Source organism: Pyrus communis, chromosome 11 (assembly GCF_041283825.1).
Source record: "Pyrus communis isolate YQ-2024b chromosome 11, ASM4128382v1, whole genome shotgun sequence".
Lineage (NCBI taxonomy): Eukaryota > Viridiplantae > Streptophyta > Magnoliopsida > Rosales > Rosaceae > Pyrus > Pyrus communis.
The window spans coordinates 28,201,837-28,218,509 of NC_142575.1; the positions used below are offsets into that span (position 1 = coordinate 28,201,837).

Here is a 16,673-nt window from a genome sequence, read left to right on the forward strand (position 1 = left end):
CAATCAAGCAAGTCCCTAGATACGCCAAGTTTTTGAAGGAGTTGTGCACCACTAGGAAGAGGATGTCGACCAAGGAAGTGGTCAAAGTAGGTGAGAATGTGTCCGCCATCTTGCAACGCAAACTACCTCCCAAATGCAAAGATCCGGGTAGTTTCACCATTCCTTGTGTCATAGGTAACACTAGATTTGAATCTGCCATGCTTGACTTAGGTGCTTCTATAAATGTTATGCCATATTCCATATATGCATCTATGAATCTAGGAGCATTGAAAAAGGATGGTGTTATCATACAATTGGCCGATAGATCTAATGCCTATCCAAAGGGAGTTTTGGAAGATGTTTTGGTGCAGGTTAATCATTTGATCTTTCCGGCGGATTTCTATGTCCTTGAGATGGATGAATCGGATCATGCAACCTCGCTGCCCATTCTACTTGGAAGGCCATTCATGAAAACGGCCCGGACTAAGATTGACGTGTTTAATGGAACTTTGTCCATGGAATTTGATGGGGAAGTTGTTAATTTCAATCTTTCCGATTCTATTAAGTATCCTAGTGAAGATCATTCATGTTTCTCTATTGATACTGTTGACTCTTTGGCGCAGGGATACCTTGAAGATTTGAATGATGATATGCTTGAAAAAGTCATTACAAGTGGTGTAGAAGTCAAAACCAAGGGAGCAACATCCATGCAACCCCACGGCACAAATACACTATCCTATGCCGTGCCTCCTAGTGAGGATTTTCTTGAAGTAGTTGCTGCCCTTGAGTCATCACCAATACATGATGGTAAGTTTCCTAACAAAGAGTCCATTCCCATTTCGACTAACAAGTTGCTTCCATCCATAATTCAGGCACCTATCCTTGAACTCAAACCTTTGCCAAGCCATTTGAAGTACATTTTCTTGGGAAAAAATGAGACACTGCCTGCCATCATATCATCATCCCTCACGGCACAAGAGGAGGAAAAACTCATGCATGTGTTGAAGGAGTACAAATCTGCCCTAGGATGGACATTGGCCGATATCAAAGGTATAAGCCCCACAACTTGTATGCATCACATATTTCTTGAGGAGGGGACCAAACCAACTAGAGAGGCTCAACGCCGTCTTAACCCTCCAATGATGGAAGTTGTGAAAAAAGAGATAATCAAACTTCTTGATTGTGGAGTCATTTATCCTATCTCCGATAGTCGTTGGGTTTCACCTATCCAATGTGTGCCTAAGAAATCCGGAGTGACGGTTGTGGAGAATGCCGAGAATGAGCTTGTACCCATGAGAATCCAAACCGGTTGGCGTGTATGCATCGATTATAGGAAGATAAATGCCACCACAAGGAAGGACCACTTCCCATTGCCGTTCCTAGATCAAATGTTGGAAAGGTTAGCGGGTCATTCTTTTTATTGCTTTCTTGATGGATATTCAGGTTATAATCAAATTGTCATTGCCCCGGATGATCAAGAAAAGACCACTTTTACTTGTCCCTTTGGAACATTTGCATATCGACGCATGCCATTTGGTTTGTGCAATGCCCCTGCCACGTTTCAAAGGTGTATGGTAAGCATATTTTCTGATTATGTTGAAAGGATTATTGAAATATTCATGGATGACTTTAGTGTTTTTGGTGATTCTTTTGATAAATGCTTGGATAATCTCACGTTAATCTTGAAACGTTGTGTTGAAACAAACCTTGTTTTAAATTGGGAAAAATGTCATTTTATGGTTAAACAAGGTATTGTTTTGGGTCATATAATCTCTGAAAAAGGAATTGAAGTTGATAAGTCTAAAGTAGATCTTGTACGCTACTTACCCTCTCCTACTTCGGTTAGAGAGGTTCGTTCTTTTCTTGGTCATGCAGGATTCTATAGACGATTTATCAAGGACTTTTCCAAGATTGCACAACCCCTATGCCGCCTCCTCCAAAAAGATGTGTCTTTTGAGTTCAACGAGGCATGCGAGAAGTCATTCAAGCATCTCAAAGAGCTCCTAACCACGGCACCCATCATAACTCCCCCGGATTGGTCCATTCCATTTGAATTGATGTGTGATGCCTCGGATTATGCACTTGGGGCTGTTTTGGGTCAAAGGAAAAATAAACAGTCACATGTTATTTATTATGCTTCCCGCACTTTAAATGATGCTCAATTGAATTATTCTACAACCGAAAAAGAACTCTTGGCGGTTGTATTTGCTTTAGATAAGTTTAGATCATATCTTATTGGCACTAAAGTAATTGTTTTCACTGACCATGCAGCCTTGAAGTATCTTTTCACCAAAAAGGAGGCCAAACCAAGGCTCATTCGTTGGATGCTCCTACTTCAAGAGTTCGATATTGAAATTAGGGACAAGAAAGGTTGTGAAAACGTGGTGGCTGACCACTTGAGTAGATTGGTGCGTGAAGAAGAGTCCCTCCCCATTTCTGAGATGTTTCCGGATGAACAACTTCTGTCCATTGAGGTAAGTACCCCTTGGTATGCCGATTTGGTCAATTTCTTGGTGACTAAGCAAGTTCCTAACACCCTAAGCAAGGTCCAACGTGATAAATTGATACATGATGCAAGATTTTATGTGTGGGATGATCCATATCTATGGAAATATTGCCCAGATCAGATTATTAGAAGATGTGTGCCAACTTCTGATTTTAACTCAATTCTAGCATTTTGTCATTCTTATGCATGTGGAGGCCATTTTGGTACCCAAAGGACAGCTCGTAAAGTGTTAGAATCTGGTTTTTATTGGCCTACATTGTTCAAAGATGCTAGAATGTTTTGCTTAACATGTGATAGATGTCAAAGAACAGGTTCTATTGGTGCAAAAGACCAAATGCCGCAAACACCCATCTTCAATGTTGAAATCTTTGATGTTTGGGGTATTGATTTCATGGGTCCTTTTCCTTCTTCATTTGGTTTCACTTATATTTTGCTTGCGGTTGATTATGTTTCTAAATGGGTAGAAGCAAAAGCTACCCGTACTAACGATTCTAGAGTGGTTTCAGATTTCATCAAGACTAACATTTTCTCTAGATTTGGGATGCCGCGGGTATTTATAAGTGATGGAGGTTCACATTTCTGCAATAGGACCATTGAGGCACTCTTCAAGAAGTACAATGTCAAGCATAAGGTTTCAACACCTTATCACCCACAAACAAGTGGCCAAGCCGAAGTATCAAATAGAGAGGTCAAGCAAATCTTGGAGAAGACCGTGGGGCCTAACCGGAAGGATTGGAGCATGCGTTTAGACGATGCACTATGGGCATATCGCACTGCCTACAAAACACCCCTAGGGATGTCTCCATTTCGGCTAGTTTATGGAAAACCTTGTCACTTACCCGTGGAGCTAGAGCATAAGGCACATTGGGCCATCAAAACGTTCAATTTGGACTTAGATGCTGCTGGAATGCATCGGAAGCTCCAATTGAATGAGCTTGAGGAACTAAGGAATGAAGCCTACGAGAATGCCCGCATTTACAAGGAAAAGACGAAGGCGTTTCATGACAAGATGATTAGGGGCAAAACCTTCACAATTGGGCAGAAAGTTTTACTTTTTAATTCTCGTTTACGTTTATTTCCCGGAAAGTTACGTTCTAAATGGATTGGACCTTTTGTTGTTACTAATGTTTTCCCACATGGTGCAGTTCAAGTCCAAAGCTTAAGGAATGGGGTGGAATTCAAGGTCAACGGACATAGATTGAAGCCATACTATGAGAATGCCATGGGGCAGGTTGTGGAGGAGATCTCACTCCATGCCGTGGGCACCAATGGTGCCTGAACGTGTTCTTCGTCCGGCTGCAAGACGTTAAAGAAAGCGCTACTTGGGAGGCAACCCATGCCATTCAACAAAGGAAGACCTAGAAAGCACTCCAATTCCAGATTTGCGTTCCTAAACCCTTCTCTTTGTTGATTCCTTCTAATCTGCCTATTTAGTTGTTTTACTTGCTGTTTGTGTGTTTCTTTGTGTGATTCTATGCTTAAAACATTGAGGACAATGTTTGATTTAAGTGTGGGGGGGTAACTAAGTGTTTTTCATTCAAATTCGTGGGATTTTATCACCCATTATTTCAAAACTTGTTCCTTGCTGTTTTTAAGTGTTTTTAAGCAGTTTTGGTGTGTTTTAGTATGTTTTGAAGTAAAAATCCGAAAATCAAAGAAAAATTTGAAAAATTTGTTTTAAAAAACCCAAAAAAGAGTTGTTTTTGTGTGTTTGTTTGTGTCTTAGGGTACCTTCCAACACAATGATGAGGATTTGGTTTTTAAATACATGGCTGTTAAAGAGAGTGATTAACATGAATGAAAGTTTGATTTACTCTATGTTTATGCTTGGTTGTGGTTATAACTTATGAATTCACATGCAATCATAAAAAATAAAAATAAAAATAAAAAAAAAAAATCAGTTTTTGTAACATGCTTGAAGGAAGGAACTCAAATTAACGCTACAACCTTGTGAGACTTGAACCTAAACGTTTATTTGGAGAGTTCAAATCTGTGCATTCTTTGTTTTCTAAAATCGTTGCATGATCTCATTATTCTTTGCTTGGTTGCTACTTAGAAGGCGTTTCATCATTTAGTTCCAAACACTAGAAGTCATGCCCATTTCATTCAAAGCATGGTATTGATTAGCATAACACATATTCAAGATGAAGTTGTGTAGTGACCACCACTTTAGCCAAAAAGCCGTGTGCCCTACTCCATTATATGTTTAGGTGTTAACCCCATTGAGCCTTGTTTAGCCTTTTCTTTGTTAACCCACATTACCCTCACCTAGCCTAGATTAGGACTATCCATACCCTCGTTCTTAAAGTATAGTAAGCATGATTCAAATGGAATTCCTTTATGACAGAAACCAAGTGTGGGGGAAGTTTTTATTTTGAGAATTATGTGCCATAAGCACGGGTAGAAAGAAAAGAAAAGAAAAATTCGTGAAAAAAAATAAATAAATAAAGTATGAAAAGAGTTGAACAATATGAGAAAAAAAGTTCCAAGGTGTTGTTTGTTGAAGAAAGGGTCCAAAAAGTTGAATTCGGCCCCAAGAAGTTGTTTAAAGTCTTCCCCTTGTATTTTTAAGTTAATTTCTGCAAACTAAGTGAATTCTAAGTCTTAACTTCATTACTTTGCTTACTAATGCTTGAAGAACGTTTGTTTTCCCTATCCTTTCTTTGTTAACCAATACCCCAAGCCCCGTTGCAACCCTTAAACTTCTATCTTGAGTGTTATGTGTTTCAATTTGTTGAGTTTGAATTTGGTATGAGCATATGGTGTCACTGGTTCTCGCATCTAAGTAGTAGCATTCCATTCATGAGATCATATCTAAACATGCCTATTAAGTCCGGAAATTGCGTTCTTTGTGATACATATATGTGAGCATTCGTTTTTATATCTACATCAATTCTCTCACATATAACTAGTATAGGGTGTGTAGTTAGAAAATCTGAGTGAAAATAGAGTGCAAATCTATTAAGGATTGAGGGAATTCTCTAAGGCATGTTACTACATTCAAAACATTGTTTTAATTGGTTAATTGTGAACTAGTAAGTAGTGACTATGATTAAGCATGTGCTTAAGTGTTAAATTGACTCAAATCTGTGGGAATGATAATCTTTAACATGTCATGTGCATTGGAAATCCCTGAGGCAAACGTTGGAAGGTTTAGATTATGTTTGTTTGTTTTGTCTTGTTTTATTTCTTTGTTTTGCTCGAGGACTAGCAAAAGCTAAGTGTGGGGGAATTTGATAGGAGCATTTTTATGTGACTTAATTGGCTTGTTCTCATGCATTTATGTTGTTTTTCCTTAGTTAGTTTAGTGTTTAAAGTCATTTTCGTGCAATTTCAGGTTTTAGTGTCAAAGTATGCAAAAAGAAGCAATTTGGAGCATTCTAGAGCATTTTTGGGCCAAGATTGGATCGTGCAAGCATGGAGGCATGAGGATGGACGAATTTGAAGGCTTGAATTCAGTTAGGGAGCTGCAAGGGGGCCTAAAAACCTTATTTCTAGAAGGCTTTATCTATTCACACATGGTGCCTAATTTCTGTATTGGAAGAACAAGCCGTCCTAGCTTGTCACTAGCCGTCCTAGCTTGTCTCCTAGCCGTCCTAGCTTGTCTCCTAGCCGTCCTAGCTTGTCACTAGCCGTCCTAGCTTGTCTCCTAGCCGTCCTACCTTGTCTCCTAGCCGTCCTACCTTGTCTCCTAGTCGTCCTAGCTTGTCACTAGCCGTCCTAGCTTGTCACTAGCCGTCCTAGCTTGTCTCCTAGCCGTCCTACCTTGTCTCCTAGCCTTCCTAGCTTGTCACTAGCCGTCCTACCTTGTCCAAGCTACACACATATATCCTTTAAGTGTTTCAAAACCTTTCCTAGCCCTATAAATAAGGGTTTGCAGCAAGGCACTAGGGGAATCACTCATTCACCCAATTTTCGTCCATTCATCTAGCCACACCACTCTCCACATCCTAAAATCCTAGAAACACAATTCCAACCAAACACTACACCTTGCCGTGCCTATCCTCCATCCAATTCCATAATCCCTGATCCTAAAACACATCCCAACCATCCCATCCACCTTTGTGCCGTAGCAAGGAGAAAGAAGGAAGGACTCTTGGATGCTCAAGCTTCGTCGTTGGTGCATTCTAGGTGTAATTCGTTTTATGATTTCAATGTTTAATTTATTTTCCTTTCATTTTGCTATGAACATGAGTGGCTAAACCCCTATTGGTTAGGGGTGATTTCGAAGCCATAACTATGTGTGCAAGTTGATTTGATAAATTCCAGTTATGAGTTCTTGAATCGTGAATGCAATTGGCTTAACTGTGCGAGTAATAACGTATTTGTGTTTGTTAATTAGGGGTCGACACTTAATTGGCTTGCATGAATATGATGCTAGAATATAAGTTTGTTTCACATAATTGGCACACACTTATATGCACAAGTAGTGAAGATTGCTAGTCACAATCGCGTTAAGTTCAATTCCTAGCATAAGTGTCATGATGTCATAGTCACAAGTGCTTTGTTAATGCTTATAGTTTTCATTGAACGTAATGATCTTTGATTGTATCTTTATTATGATGTCATGTAAGGAACTTTTGAAGAATGCTTTGGGTTGTCGTATGATGTCATCCAATTCAATAACACAAGGAAAACTTGAGAATTAACTAGTGATGTCACGGTTAATTTGGGGCATTGTCATTCATAATTCTATGAAGGAATAACTGGAAATCGAGTCATTTGCATACTTGTCATGTGTGGAGAAAGAACCCCTAACTAGTCCATCATCCATTAAAAACCCCAAAAACGTTTCAAGATCAGTTTTACTTTGCAATCTGTTTTCTCAACTTTAATTTCGTCCAAATCAAATCCCCCTTTACTTTGAAGTCTCAATTTAGTTAGAAATTGTTTTGGTTCATGTTTTTAAGTGTTTTGAGTCATGTTTTCAACCAATTTCGTCCAAATTAGTGTAGGTGCTCAAAACTGCCCAGAAAGTGGTTTTTAGGCAGTTTTGAGTCTTCTAGTTGCTGTTTTGAGTTTTTGTTTTGTTTTAGTGTTTTAACTTTGGTTTTTCATTCTTTGAGTCCAAATTAGTGTTTTTAACTTTGTTTTGGACTTCTTAGGTCAGTTTTCAAGAGTTTAGCAATCCCTCCTAATCCCCGGTTTTGAACGATCCCTACTTACATACTTTGCTACAATTGTCAGAAGAGGGTTTAATTTGTGTGCTTAATATATTTTGCATCAGCAACTGAAGCTTCGGCAAGCATAATAAGCTAGGGTGTTTAATTCCGAGTTTCTACATCAATGATTTATGGAATAAATGGGTTGTTGTAATATGAATTAATACTTAGAAGTTAAATTAGGGTTTGTGTTTCATGTTAGAGCCTATGGGCTATGGAATAAAATTTACTTTTTGACGTGCTTCAAAACTGGGATGGAACAATTTCTGGTTCAAGTATTCAATTACATAAATTTGTGAAATTTTTTCTATAATGTGCATGTGGTGTGCATATGGTGTGCATGACTACAACTTAATATGAGAAGCGGTCATTGCTGAGGCCAACTAGATTGTGATCATACTGGCTTAATTCCGAGGCCTAACATAGGTGCATATGGTGTTCACTAGTTATAATACACCTATGTTAGGATTAGATGTGAGGATAGAAAATTTATTTATTTTTTATTTTTATTTTTTTAGCCTTGTAAAAAAATTCTTGATTATTTTTTTAAGAAGAATTTTAATTTTCACCCCGTTTTACTTTCCTTTTAGTTTTTATTTATTTATTATTTAAATTTTAGGTCACGCACCAGGTGTGAGGTTATTTTTCGACCGACCTAAGAACTAGAACTTGACAAATAGTATCAGTGTAGAGGCGGAGGCACAATGTTCTAATCAACTTAGTTACGCGAGAGGGTGCCATATGTTGATTCTCTTGAGGCTTACTTTTAATTTAAGATTCCATGGTGAAAATTAGAAGACATAAAAAATTGAGGAAAACTCTTCATGGGATGAACTACATGCAAATTTTCACTAATTAAGTCTCACTAACTGATTGAACAAAAAAAAAAACAAACGATATAAAGAGCTAAGAGCATGAAATAAAAGCACAGAAGTATAAGCAGCAACGGAGCTCGAAAGCTTTGCCGACATACAACTCTTCCCCATCGTTCCTTTCTTTAATACAGCCCTCCCCATTTCACTCCAAGAATGTCTCCATGACATCAGAGTACATACCAGCTTCCGCGTTTCGATACCCGACAGGTTGGTGCTGATGGTGATCAACCGAATTCGAAGATGACGAAGCCATCCTTGCAGGCAAAGTAAAGCTCCTCCTGTATTTGTTTTCCATGTGCTTCCTTGCGCTACTCTCCGGATGGCAGTCCAAGCTCAAAAACTCATTGTGGTCTGAATTTGCATTCGGGTTGTTGTGGTGGTGATTTTCGTCCCCGCCTTTGTTTACCAAGCTCTCCGGATTGAACAAAAGCTTTGCATCATCAGACCGCCCCGTGAGTGCATTGAAGAAGGACAATCCATTAGGCCATTTGATGTCACTTTCATGCTCTCCTCCTCCTCCTCCTCCGCCTCCCATCATGTCTCCTCCCATTTGTGTTTCAGCCGAATGAGGCAGCAAAAACATGTGTGTCTCGTCTTTACCAGCTTGAGGATTGTACCCAAGTCTAGCAGCGGAGTTTTGGAAATTGGGTGAAGGAAGCTGCATGGTTGCTGCAGATGGAAGAGGCCTTTGAGCCCAATTGAAGAGAGGTGGAGAAGGGCGGATTGGCATTGGGGACTGCTTTGAGGGCAGCACCGATGATCCAGAGTTGTTTCGGTTTGATGAAAAGAGTTGGGAGAGGTAGAAACCAGATTGGTAGCCTAGAGATTCAAATGTATGCCTCATTCTTAGCACAAAATGCAGGTCTTCAGGAATCTGGTAACACATTGTTCATACCCTTTTATTAATTTACAAATTAATAACATAAAAATCAAAATTATATCGAAGTGAAAAGAATATATAATCTCACAATCTTGCAGGAGCCCAACTGCAGAAGCCCATGACCAGCTTGAATTACAGCAATTGTCTGGTGAAAATTAAATTCACTGTTTAAAAACTAAGAACAACAAACAACTAGGGAAAAATTTAACTGTAACTTCAAAAAATGATGAGACCAATAATAGTAAAACAGTAACTATTTTTCTGTTCTGACCTGAATGCCTGACTCAAATTGATCAGTCCATTCAGGAGGAAGCTGCAATAAATAGCACCAAAAAAGGAAAGGTTACTATATCAATCATCAATAATTCCGACCCGCGACTGGGTTGAATACTCTTAACTGCATGAGCTACAAGCGCTATTGATAAATAAGCAAGAAGAAACATGTGGGTTTGATTACATACAGCATCAAATGAACTTTGCCAGTAGTTGGAGATGTTTGGTTCACACTCTGTGGGTTCTTTGAAGACCCATTTGTGGCATTTATCAGATGCCACCTTCCCCATCAACCTGTTTAAATTAGTGCAATCAATGGAAGCACACACACACACAACTTATTTCCCATAATATTTTAACAAACTACAAAAATAAATATACTAAATTCATCTAATCTTCGGGGAAGGAGATTCGAAGTTGGGTCTATCCCACTTGGATTAGACCCATGTCTGGAAACTCCTTACAATTTCATGTCCTGCAAGATTGTTTAGAGAGAGAGAGAGAGAGGGAGGAGAGAGAGAACAACAACATAAAAAGACATACCAAGTACCCACCCTTCTCCATAATTATACAGCTGAATGGACATTTTGCTGAAGGCCTTTCTGACAGGATCTTCTCCATCAATTTCTTCCAGACAATCTGATGAAACTCTCGCTCGACAAAACCCATCTTCCCACATCAACATCCTTCACCAAATTTCACAAAAAAGCAACAAAAAAATTACATAAATTTTTCACAACTTGAAAATTTTACTAATTCAAACAACACCAAAATCCCAAAATTACCAAAAACCCATTTGTAAAAACAGAGAGAAAACAGAGCAAAAATTGAATTAAAGAGCTAATTATACTTACAAGCTGCCATTGTCATCCCCAACCTTGCAGCCATTACCACCTCTAACTCTCCTGCAACAAAATAATATAAAAAAATGAATTAAACCCAGAAAAGGATACCATCTAAAAATCAAAGTATCCAAAGTTCAACACAGATCAAGGGTAGATAGAGAGAGAGCGGTGCATACGGGCGGGGACGGATAGTCCAGAAGACAGAGTAAGTCCAGTCAGTGTTGAGACAGACGGTTCTGAGGGCCTCATGAAGGGCCATCATCCCAACAGCCTCTTTGCTCCTATCTGTTGCTCCTGAGCCCACCATAATCTTCTCTCTCTATCTCTCTCTCCTTCTACCACTTTTCCTTTTTCTTCTCCCTTCTCTCTCGATATCTATCTACTTCAGCCTGAAAACACTGCCACTAGCTACCTTAGCCTACTTCTCTGCTAAACTCAACTCAAATTTTCTATCTTCTTTGGCACCTACATACTGCTTAACCACCACAAGGCACAAACGCACACCCTTTGTCCATCTCTATCTCTCTCTCTCTCTCTCTCTCTCTCTCTCTCTGATTTTCGCTCAGCAACTTTGTCTTTGTTTACTATTCCTGCTTTGTTTGTCCCAAGTAGTCGGGTTTGGGTTTTCCTGACAGAGTTAGGTTAAAAAAGCAGGGGAGGGAGTAAAAAGTGGGGGGTTTGGGAGTTGCAAGTATTTAGGCACTGGAAAAACACTGCGGCGATCAGCTTTTATCCTCTCTCCTCTCTTGCAAAGTGAGAGAGAGAGCGAGGGATCAGGATCCTCTTCTGAGTTAAGAGTGAAGATCCTTCTAAGTAAGTTCATCGGACCGTTCAAATTTTATTCAACTGTTAAAAACAGAAAGTTTCTTTATAAATTATAATAATTTTAATCGTTGGATAAAATTTAAACGGCTCGATAGACCTACTCAGAAGGATCCTCACCTTTACCTTAGGAGAAGATCCTGATCCAGAGCGAGCGGGTAGTGCGCGTGGGAAAAGTAAAAGAAGGGTTGTGTGACTGTGATTTTCATAGCGAATTACCATTCTACCCTTTTCGTAGGATTGTCTTAGTTTAGGTGTTGGATTCCTCTTGATTTTGGCGACAAATTTGGGTACCGGAAATACAAATCACGTTTTATATCATTACACTTGGATTCCTTTCTGTTTGATGACTAATAAAGGTATGAGAAACGCAAATCACATTTTGTATCATTTTACATTTTAGCAACAAATTTAAAAATTCTTCTGTAACCATTGATGTCATATGATAAATATTTATTGAAAGATAACTTTTTAACACGTAACAATCATGTAAAGAACAATTAACACCATTGAGCATGTTCATAAGTTGCACGACTGAAGCTTTTGTACGACAAAATTGATATTTTTTATTTTTAAAATATATTAATAAAAAATTATATATTATAATGTTGAACAAATTAATAAAATCACATAGACATATTTTACATTGAAAAGCTCTTAAATTTGGCCTAGTTACGTGACAGATTCTTTTTAGAACGAGTCAGTCAAATAGCTAGGCTTTTCCCACCAAACCCATTTTTCCAACTATTTTTACTATTTAGATGACGTGGCATTAGCCAACTATATTTCAGCATGCATCATATCAAACTTTTTGTATTAAATGAAAATTATAGACATATGATTAATTGTGCGGTAGAAATTAAGACAACAAAGAAAAAGGCAAAAAGGAAGGAAGAAAAAGGTTAATTTTTGAGTGGTAAAAGTAAAAAACATCATAAATTGGTTGTGGTACGATGCAATTTTTCACTTTAAGCCACTGATTAAGCATTAGATATCGGTGAATTTGAATGATTAGTAGTATAATTGAACTTTGTGTTTGGGAAAAGTTTCATGTTCAAGTCACTAATAGTGATTAATAGTAACAGAAATTTGGCACCTATATAAACGTGCTTTAAAGCTGGACTTTGCCAATTACCGATTGGCAAATGCATTTGGACATAAATAGGACAAGTCACCAAAGTTTTCTTCTTATCTCTTGCTTGTTGAATAAGTATACATTGCACAATTAGTTGCATAGACATTAGGCATTCCAAAGTAGACCAGAAAAAAGAGTGTGATTCTAATAATATAAGAATCAAAATCCTACGGCAAGCTGGAAATTCTGAGTGCTATGAGAGTGCTTCTTATTTTTTAGGTCAATATATTGAACTTATGAGTGTGATACTTATACAATAAATAACAAGAGAAAGAAAGTAGGTAGCAATCATAAAGTAGAGAAAAATAAAAAGTCGATGGGTCTCACATTTAATATATACAACTCATCTGCATCAAACTCACACCACTGTGACAACAATGTAATACGAATTAAATTCAGGGTGTATGATTCTTAGTATCGGTTTCACAATCACCTAAATCATTGTGTATCATTCACGATTGTATTGATAACATGTATATCAAGTTAATATCATCATCTACTTTCATCCCGCGTACAAGGAGGGTTGAGTCACTATGGATTCAGTTTTGTTGTGCATGTTAATAAATAAGTAGTGGTACAAAATGGAGAGTTAAACTTAGGATGTTCTTAAAACTAACATTGTGATACCATATTAGACAATTCCACACCAAAATCTTAAGCGTTAAGGAGTAAGGCAACAACGTTCATATAAATATAAAATAAAATATATATAAAAAAAGGAGAAATTCTAAGATAATTCTCTAAAAAAATAAGACTATTTACCGGTTTATGTTTTTTACGCAATGTTTTATAATGTAGGCATGAAAATTTAATTTAATTAAGAAATGATAGAAAATTCATAAAAAATCACATTTTGAAAAACTCTCCTTAGCATTTCTTAACTAAATCTCGAATATCAAAAAATGAAAGATAAGTAAAACAATTGGGATGGCACAGAATCTTTACCAGTCAAAGGCGTAAGGTGGATAGTACTGATCGTTAGATTTGGAATAATATTTAAAGACAATATAATATTGTTGTTATGTCAGTTTCAAGGACATAAACGTAGTCTAATCATAATAATATTGTAGGGTTCGAAGTATAAAGTTGGCTTTTATCATTTGAGCACTCTTCCTCTTGTTATTGCCTTACCTTGCTTCATAACCAAGGTGATCAAAACTTCTAATTTGCCCTTTAATTTTATAAAAACAAAACTCCAATAAGTAGAGGATGTTTGTTATTATTATTATTATTTTAACAAACAATATTATGAGGGAGGGGACGAGTTTAGCCTCACAATGGGGTGGCAATAATGTGATTCAAATTTATCTTTGGCGAGAATCGAACCTAAGACCTCTCACTTACAAGTGAAAATGAATACTACTAAACCGTAGTACTAAGTGGCAGATGATGTTTGTTATTAGCGGATAATACTTGCATTCACCCCAAATTCATCTTACTTTGCGAATAAAATAACATTTTTAATCAAAATTGTTCAATTTTCTAATCTTCATTTAAAGATCATTTTTACATAATCATTTAAATTTGAGATCCGATTAGTCATCTAAATACATGGAACAAATCGATGGCATAAAGACCAAGTAACATATTTATGATGAATCGTTTATTTATTTAATATAACTAAATAACCAAACAATGTCTAATTCAAAAGTTTCTTTTTACAGTTATGATCCTTAATTGGTTTAAATAATTGAACAATTCAGATTATGAAATTTATACGATTACATTATTAACAAGAAACAAATTCTAGTGAATACAACTATTAACTGTTACTAACACTTTAAAAATGTCAGCTTAAACTGTTTTCTTGTAAATTTAACTTTGTATTTTTATAAAATTCAATATTACATGATGATTTGTGACATCCCACATCGCCCAGGGAAGTGATCCTTAAATGTATATTCTCATCCCTCCCTAGCACGAGGCCTTTTGGGAGCTCACTGGCTTTGGGTTCCATCGGAACTCCGAAGTTTAGCGAGAAGGGGGTTAGAGCAATCTCATGATGGGTGACCCACTGGGAAGTTGCTCGTGAGTTCCCAAAAACAAAACCGTGAGGGCGTGACCGGAGCCCAAAGCGGACAATATCGTGCTACGGTGGTGAAGCGGGCTCGGGAAGTGATCCGCCCCGGGCCGGGATGTAACATGATTTATTTGAAGTGCTAATTTATAATTCCTTAAATTTTTATGTTTTACTTGCTGAAACTCAAATAAAATCCAAGTTTAAATACTTAAATTCTAAAATAATTTATCCAAGATGATAATATTATACCATCTCCAACCCTTGGGTTGAAACCTAACATTTTTAGCCTAGAAAATTTAGGTTTTAACCCATAAACAGTTTTTTTGCTCCAACCCTTTTAGGTTAAAATTTTAGCCCTAGATCATTAAAGAATGAATTTAGGCTAATTTTTTTCTTAAAGTAACTTTTTTAAAAGAAAAAAGAATTATGTAGAGTATCCAAATTTAATTTTATGAACATTTTAACTTAAAAATATTTAGATTCTGACAAATATTGAAAAATCATTAACCAACACCATGAAACTTGTAAAACACCATGAAAGAATATGAAACACATAAAAGAATTTTTTTTTTTTAAATTACTTTAGCCGTTGGATTTAAATTTGTACTGTTAGATTTTTTTTTTTTTACCATTGGATTTTATCAAATTAGATCTTAACCGTTGAATTCAATGAATTTATAAATATAAAACTAAAAAAATATATACATATACGGTGGACTAACCCCACTAACTCAAGGGGAATCCTGGGCTAAATTTGACCCAGAAATAAGTTCTGAGTTTTAAATCATATTTATCCCAAGAGTTGAAGCAAGTTGGACTATTGAAGTAAGTTTAGAACCTAAGATTTGAGTTTTACTTCAAATGTTGAAATAGATTTTAGAGCACATAGGGGTAATACTGTCTTTTCAAACAGGATGGTGCTCTTGTAGGAAAAAGGTGCTCATCTGCTTACACGTAACTATGATAAAATAATTAAACAAGCTTGAGAGAGAGATTAAGGTGTCACGTGCGCACGTGCGATGGCAGTGAGTCGGTGCGTCGTTTCTCATAAAGAAAGCAAAACGCACGAATAGCGGGGAAGGAGGGCACCCAGTTTTATAATTAACAAAATATTTCCAAGATTTTTCTATACTCGGAAAGTTTTTCTCTACTGCGACTAACCATACCCTTGTTTCCCAAGTTATTACCTCAGAGAGAAATACTAACGAGCTTTTCTCAAAAATCGAACTTTTTACAGACTCTGTTGGTTCATGTATTTTGCGTAAAATTTTATTTGTTAGTATTAGAATTGACATTAAACTGTAAGATGAAAAAAAATTTTACTTTTGAGAAAATTCTCTTATCATTTCTCTAATTCAAATTATAGGACAAGCTTAGCTTAGAGATGTAACAAATAAGAAAATGTTTTGACATTAATGACTGAAAATGGATCGTGAGGTTCTAAATTTTTTTATATTGCATTCCGATGTTTTGACATTCAGCAAATTTCAACTTTTGTCCCAAATACTAATATTTGACCATGTCTTTGTTTTTTTTTTTTTTTTTTTTTTTGACAAAACTCTCTAATTTGAGGAAGAGATCGAACTTGGCTCTGAGTAACCAAGTACAATAACCTAGGCCACACAACAATCACATAAATTATCTTCGCAACAAAGAATTTTTGTGTAGCTTAGACCTTCTACATTGGATCAAAATCTGATTGCAATGTTGTGATTTTTATACAATAAATAAGAACTAAAATTAAGAAAATAATAAAAACTAACTGAGTCTACAATTAATATATAAAATTTCACTTATGTTAAATTCACACCATTATTAAAATATTGTATTAAAATTAAATTCAGAGCGATTATTTCTATATTTCTAATTATTTATTAACAAATTCTATTTGTTGACAAAAAGAAAGTGAAAAAACAGTTTATTCTTGTATCACAAAATAAAATGATGACCAGTAATATAGTACTGCACAAATTAAATTTGGCCTTTTTTTTTTCTTCAAATGATAATATCTCTAATTTAAGACCCTAATTAACCTTGATACTATTGTCCACCGGCATTCGTCTTCACTTGTAAGTGAGAGATCTTAAATTCAATTCTCGCTAAAGACAAATTTTAACCATATTATTATTAACCCGTTGTGAAACTTGCCCCACTCTTCCACTCTCTTAGCTTAGCC

The 16,673-nt window shown here is 36.5% G+C and overlaps 1 protein-coding gene across 2 annotated transcripts; it reads right to left on the minus strand.

Annotated features, from left to right (window-relative positions):
* Positions 1-8,455: 8,455 nt before the first annotated feature.
* Positions 8,456-11,275, minus strand: LOC137742565 (protein RICE SALT SENSITIVE 3). Of its 2 annotated transcripts, none has more exons than XM_068482470.2 (7): positions 10,697-11,275; positions 10,530-10,580; positions 10,230-10,361; positions 9,864-9,969; positions 9,674-9,715; positions 9,491-9,547; positions 8,456-9,396 (listed from the first exon to the last, which is right to left on the minus strand). In XM_068482470.2, the coding sequence occupies exons 1-7, from the start codon at positions 10,825-10,827 to the stop codon at positions 8,665-8,667; spliced, it is 1,251 nt and encodes a 416-aa protein (XP_068338571.2). In that variant the 5' UTR covers positions 10,828-11,275; the 3' UTR covers positions 8,456-8,664. The 2 variants fall into 2 exon arrangements, with proteins under 2 accessions (XP_068338571.2, XP_068338572.2); XM_068482471.2 differs by having other exon boundaries at positions 10,219-10,361; positions 10,697-11,099.
* Positions 11,276-16,673: the final 5,398 nt, after the last annotated feature.

What these genes read in the sequence shown, in the direction of transcription:
- LOC137742565 (XM_068482470.2), bottom strand. Translation starts at nt 10,827, where the DNA reads ATGGTGGGCTCAGGAGCAACAGATAGGAGCAAAGAGGCTGTTGGGATG. An exon ending in CTGTATAATTATGGAGAAGG is followed by an intron (nt 9,970 to 10,229) that starts GTGGGTACTTGG and finishes TAATTTAAACAG; the next exon opens with GTTGATGGGGAAGGTGGCAT. An exon ending in GGCAAAGTTCATTTGATGCT is followed by an intron (nt 9,716 to 9,863) that starts GTATGTAATCAA and finishes TATTTATTGCAG; the next exon opens with CTTCCTCCTGAATGGACTGA.